Raw genomic sequence first — 6,394 nt, forward strand, 5'->3', positions numbered from 1 at the left:
TCTGATAAGCAGACATGTATTTATTACCTTCAACATTATACAGAAAACAGTTTTATTATGTGACAAAACTTATATTTAAATTTATTAAATCTATTGACAAAAAAACTCAGCCAATCAAAAACTTTTTTCCTCCTATCGACATAGTACATGTTTTCATCCGATTTTGGTTGAACAGTTAAAGATATGCAGTGTTTGTATCTCCAATTTTCATGAAAGATAATCACAACTATGAGATTTTTCCGCGAACAGAATATGAAAACTCAAAAAAATGATTGCAGGTATAAATTGTAGAAAAATCTTTTGTGGATTATTTTCATCCGCTTTTAAAATAAATAATCTACGTAGATCATTTGAATCCGAAATTTAATACGACATACCATATTAAGTCTTAATAAACTCTCTCTTACAATCTAATAATATTAGCAGTCAGTCTTCAGAATTCGAAGATTGTATTAACAAAATATCCAACAAAATAACGCACCAATGTTATTTTTTAAATTAGTAGTTTAGAATTGATAAATTATCGTGCTTCAATTCAAGCATGAAAACAGTCATTATAATAGCAATATTATGGATAATTTATTCCGCTATGGATGATAAGAATTAATTCTTATATCCATAGACAATTGCTGATACGAATTATCCTGATAAGAATTATTTTTTCATCTCGGAAAGACGTCCTTTTTTTACAATAATGTCTTCTCCATCTGCAACTCCGGAACACAGAATGATATTTAGTTGCATTGATTGTGTGCTAGTTCTATATAATATTGCTTATTATATTCACTCTTTCAAACAAACTTAGAAATATAAAAAAGTCTTGGATAGGATTACATATAACTAATTAATTTCAACCCTTAAATTTGAAATCTTTGGGGAATATGGACGCAGTCCGATTGTGAAACTTCAACCTTATAAATATTATTTGACTTGAATCACCAAATACTGAAAACAGCTCTCAATGGCTGAAATTACTTTCATTAGAATTTTTCTTAAAAATTAAAAATCCACTTATTATTTTTCCCTTTAAACTTTTGGACATAATATTTAATCCCTGAACCAACAACGGATATTTATTCCCGTGATCTAACTTATGAGGAAATGACATAGAAAATACTTTATTATGCTAAGATACATCACATTTTCCAATTGTTATTTCCATCTTCTGGATTTCCGACCTCGCCAGGAGAAATATAATAAATATAATTAATACTTCAATGACAGCCGAATACTAAACAATATTCATATATTAATATATATTCTGCCCAATGAAACGCCTCGCGATAAAAATATATTGATAATATAAACTTTTCCTATTAATCGTACCTTTTATCAAGAATATCACAACTAATACAATTACGAAAATGAACTAATGGAGTCATATTAACACAGTGATTTTACAATTCCATTTATCCCGGAAAAATGAAGTATTATCGATTGGTATCAAAGGAACAAACTGAATTATTCTCGTTATGATGACTTGACCCGCGTTGTCGTTCCTTACGCCCACCCTCTCGATCGCCAGAACGTGACAACCAAGTACTTACTTCTGACATTATCTTCTTCTCATCAGTGCTGGATCCTATTACCTCAATTATCACATCAATCAGTACTTTGCATACTGTAGTGTTATAAAAATTTTTCTTTTTCTTTCCGCCAGCTTCCTTTCCGTAACCAGAATAGTGCAGTGACACTGTCTTCCTCAGAACCGCAGATAGGATAGTGGAAACACATATTTTCATCTCTTTTTTATTGCTTATCAAAACTCTCATGAATAATCGCTAAAAATAAAAGAAGGGAAATTTTTTTGAATTTATGAACATGAGAAGACATCTTTGGGCTCATCGCCAGCGGGTTGGTTCTATAACCAAAGCGTTCCAGTGACGTAGACTTGAGTCCCGGTGATGAAAGATTTTTTCATCACCAGAAAACGAACCCAGTGCATGTGTCACCGCCCAATTTATTGATTTTACATAAAAAAGAAGAAAAACGATCAATTTCAGATATATTACCAGTGTTTCTACGAGATTTGGGTCCGTTGTCAATATCGCTTCGTATTCCTGGAACTTATCATCCATTTCAAATAGTAGTGGCGTAGACATCTGCTTCTGTATTTCAAGCAAGCTAGGACCAGAAGCTGGGGCTAGATTAGTGCCAATGATTGTGGTCTTGAGCTCATTCATAGACTGCTTTAAATCGTAAGCCATCCTGCGTCTTAAATTTTCGAGCTTTTCATCTAATTGCTGATCAAAGTAATCTCGAAGGGAGTTCAGGATTCGACGTTCATTATCAGCATAATGACTAGATGACAACTGGTTTTGTGGTCCCAGCATTTTTGGCATCTTAGCAGGGGGTACCATCATTGATCGTGAAGTTTTTGGAGTTCCTGGGCTCACAATCGAATTCAATCCGTCTTCAGCGCGTGTAGTAGACGATGCACGCCTTTTTCGGTTACCTTATGAAATTAAAGGAGGACCAAACGATATAAATTGATGGGTAGCAGCATCAGATGAAAAAAAAACTACCCAAGCCCCCACCAAAAATATATAATATAATCTAATTCTATATAAGTTCCGAATTTTGTAAAGAATGTTCAAAATATAAATTGGACCATTTTCAAATATTTATAAATATAAATTTTTTCATGCGGGAGGAACTTGGCCGATGATTGGTCATGGAATATCCGAGCCGATTTTACCTGAAGCGTTATGGACTAGTGGTGAAGGAGGTGTCAAATGAAGTTCTTTTCTTGTATTTCTCGCTGAGTCCATCGATTTTGTAGGTGACTGCAGAATTCCATCGGAGGAATCATTGCTCTCAGATTCATCAGTTTCGACGTCTTTAAGCAAAGTAATATTCTTCCTTGACCGCTGTTTAAATGATAAACATGCACCTGGAAATTATTGAAAATGATGATTTATCCCTGACCGGATCATTTAATTAACACGAACTTAGAATTACGTGCTACAGTCCCATATTACCTCAAAATTGATTTATTACCTGTTGGTACAGATCGCGATTTACTCGACATTTGCAAAAAGCCAGAATTATTTTGAGCCTTTGAGGCTCGAATCTCCTCAGGATTAGCTATAAGACAATCATGATTTTCGTCTTCAGAGTCAGATCCACTCTGGTAAATGCTTTGAAATCTTGTCTTTGGTTTTGCTTGTATACCTACGAAATTTTACAAGTTTGTAGTGAAGTAGTAACACAACGTAAGTTGTCTCCAGCCTTTGTTTTTTATAGCTATTTCAAAGTGGGGAAAGAATGCATGCATTTGAAAAAATATTTTTTTTGTAGAACCTATCGCTCCTACAAAAAAGGTTTCTATCAAAATTTTACCATTTTCCGTAGATGTTCACTTTGATTTACCTCTTCACAACAGAATTATAATGCTTTCCTACATAAGAGATGGTGGGGAAAAATGGAACGTTTCTCGTCCCCTCAACATTCCAATGCTTTTATGTATAAACAATCATATCAAGTGTAAATCATAAATTTTCCACTTTATCTTGTTCGCACGTAGTGATTTCTGTTAGCGACTCAATTTTTTGATGAGTAAAGAATTGCAATAAAAAAAAATAACCTAATATTTTTCGACCACAACATAATAAAAATTTTCTTATAAAATCATTCAATGCGATTCTCTCTTAAAACGATGTTTCGAGACAAATACACATGTAATGACTGCACAGATACATAATTAATATTTATTTTGTAAAAGATTTCAAAAATTCGGTCAATCTAATTCCCAATTTAGGGAACGATGGGTCTTTTGATGTTAAATACGAGAGTTGAATAAATTGGGGATGAATAATTGGGGTTAAGAGTGGTTATAATTGTTGATAATTGACTTTTACTTCATATTAACAGGACTTACCAGACTTTGGAGTTTGATTTCTAGGTGGAATCGGGATTTTAGTACTAAAGATGTTGTTTAGTTGAGACTTTGATGCAGTTAAGGGTTTTGCTGAAATTTTTGCTTTCGAGGAAGTTTCGGACCTCCCCCCCTTTCGATCATTTTCACCATCGGTTGTCTCACAGTTGAGAGTTACTTGGGCCTTTTTTAATCTTCTGCGACCCTGATCCAAATCAGCTGAACACAATCAACATATGATCCTTTAATATTGAAATGAACCCATCGAGCAATTCATCAAGTTATAAGTGGAGTCATTTCAATTTTTGTACCTGCTCCGGTGATGAAGCAAAATGGATAACTTTGCCAAGAGTCCTTGGGCGAGTGCAATTTTTCCAAGTAGTCGTCAAGTAGATGATATTCAGTTGTCGGTGGGAATTTACAGGTGTCTTCTTCTGCACTATTAAACCATTTTTTCGGCACCAAATCAATGCATGGTAGCCCTTTTTCGTTTTTCTCGAGAAATTCGATGACTGCGAATGGTTCGCTGAGATTTTTTGGATCGCGAGATGGATGTGAGGTTTCCGACATTTTAGGTTATGAAAAAAAATCACGATTCGTACAATTGAACCTGGTGTTTTCGAGTAGTTTCATATAAACTGATAACTTTGCAGAATGATGCATATAGCTTATTATTTAACAGAAAAAATTGCGTTTCTATTTCCATGTGTTTTGAACGGTTTTTTGTCATCACCCCACTGATGCTTCTTTTTTAGCGCCACTATTCCTTCAAAACGATTATATCACAAATATCTGTCAAACACTTAACACACATTTAATTCACATTAAATTCTCACTTCTTGTAATTTACCGTCAACTTAGTTGGTGAAATCCGAATTTGAGACAAAAAGCCCGATAAACGGATGATACGAGCAATTATGAAAGGTTATGTACACGGACGCCAGATCTAACCGATTTATGTCCCACTTGCATGTAACGACTCCACTATTGAAATTTTCTAACGACCTCGATGATCGGATTTTCATGTCGATTGTTGATTTAAAACATAAAATTGTTTGTTTCTTCCACAATTTTAATCACGAGTTCAACTAAAACATATACCCTCATTCATATACCCTCTTACCAAAAAAAAACTGCATTTCACAATGCGAACAATTTTTACGTTATTTTCTAGTGGAGGAGGGATATGGCGTATTGTCGTCCAGTTACATTTAATAAAGCACATTTGTGTTTAATTTTGTGTGCCTTCTTACATGTCATTTCAGCTGCCCAGGACTTAATGTAGAATATTCCTACTCGACTGGAAAAGTCTGGATAACTAAACGCCTCTTCCCTACTACTTTCCTGGTGTCCGAAAATATATATACCAGTAAGATCATCACAAATTTTGGATTTTCCTGATTTAACGAGAATTTGTGAAATTACGAAAACTTTCTCAATATCTAGGAGTACCACGTTATTTGGATGACTTGTCGTCAAGGTTAGACCATTGATGTTGATCATATTTGATGTTAAATGAATTTCCCCATCAATTATCATCGTTGTAGGCTTTCTCGCGATAACCCAATCACTCAGTATGTGTTTCTGATTAATTACCATGGTTCCTCCAGACTCCATCTCAGTTAGTCTGTTGATAATTTGTGTGAGTGGTTTTATCGAAGAATGAACGAGTTTTTTAAATAAACCAATGTAACTCTCTCCCCAAAACGCTGAGAGCTCATTCAGAGGAATTTTAAAGTATTGGGCATCATTAGCAACGTGGATGATACTATGCCAACTGAGAACTTGAGCCCCTTCATCATTATAAACATCAGGTAACGTCTCGAAACAAATTTTTAGCAGAGATCCAGCATATTCACTCAAATCCTTAACGAATTCCTTACTGTTTAAAATTCTGCTAGCAAAGACAAATAATGAGAAATGACAACGTAAAGGTTTCGGTAAGAAATCTTGTAACACGACGATACCACAATAATTAAGGAAAAACTTGAATTGTGATGCTTTCCATCTTGAGATATTATTCACATCAAATTCTTTCCTTTGAAATTCAATAGGGATATCGGCTTTTAATGACCTCATAATACCATCAAGCCGACGAACATCAGCTAATTTGATCCTCTGGGCTGAACTTCTCGTTAGCCATTTATCCAGCAGCCATTTCATATTACCAGAATAGAATAAATGCATTAAATCTAATGGCACTTGTTTTGTCAGATCGAATCTATCCAAAGAGAGCAGCGGGGACACAGAACCTTCATAATGATGTTCTGGTTGAACTCGCGTCTCGTAGGATACTTTAGTGCGTAAATTTGCATTGGTCACTGGATATATGCGTTTTCCTCGTCTTCCACAACCTACTGTAATGCCCTTGGTGAAACACCTTCCACAGGCATAGAAGGCTCCAGGAGCTTTGTGGCAGCAAATGAATGCTCGAGCTGGCGAATCAGCCACTATTGCTACAATTTTCACCTCAAAAACCTTGTCATCAATGCGCAAACCATTTTCTTGGAGTTCATT

General features: G+C 34.9%; 1 protein-coding gene across 1 annotated transcript; it reads right to left on the reverse strand.

The window, feature by feature from the left end:
- LOC135170744 (uncharacterized) lies at positions 1-4,584 on the reverse strand. The gene is made up of 6 exons (XM_064136802.1): positions 4,189-4,584; positions 3,881-4,096; positions 3,001-3,174; positions 2,699-2,893; positions 2,013-2,455; positions 1-1,781 (listed from the first exon to the last, which is right to left on the reverse strand). Exons 1-6 carry the CDS (start codon positions 4,445-4,447, stop codon positions 1,431-1,433), a joined length of 1,638 nt encoding a protein of 545 aa, XP_063992872.1. The 5' UTR covers positions 4,448-4,584; the 3' UTR covers positions 1-1,430.
- Between the last annotated feature and the right edge of the window lie 1,810 nt (positions 4,585-6,394).

Source organism: Diachasmimorpha longicaudata, chromosome 2 (genome assembly GCF_034640455.1).
Source record: "Diachasmimorpha longicaudata isolate KC_UGA_2023 chromosome 2, iyDiaLong2, whole genome shotgun sequence".
Classification (NCBI taxonomy): domain Eukaryota; kingdom Metazoa; phylum Arthropoda; class Insecta; order Hymenoptera; family Braconidae; genus Diachasmimorpha; species Diachasmimorpha longicaudata.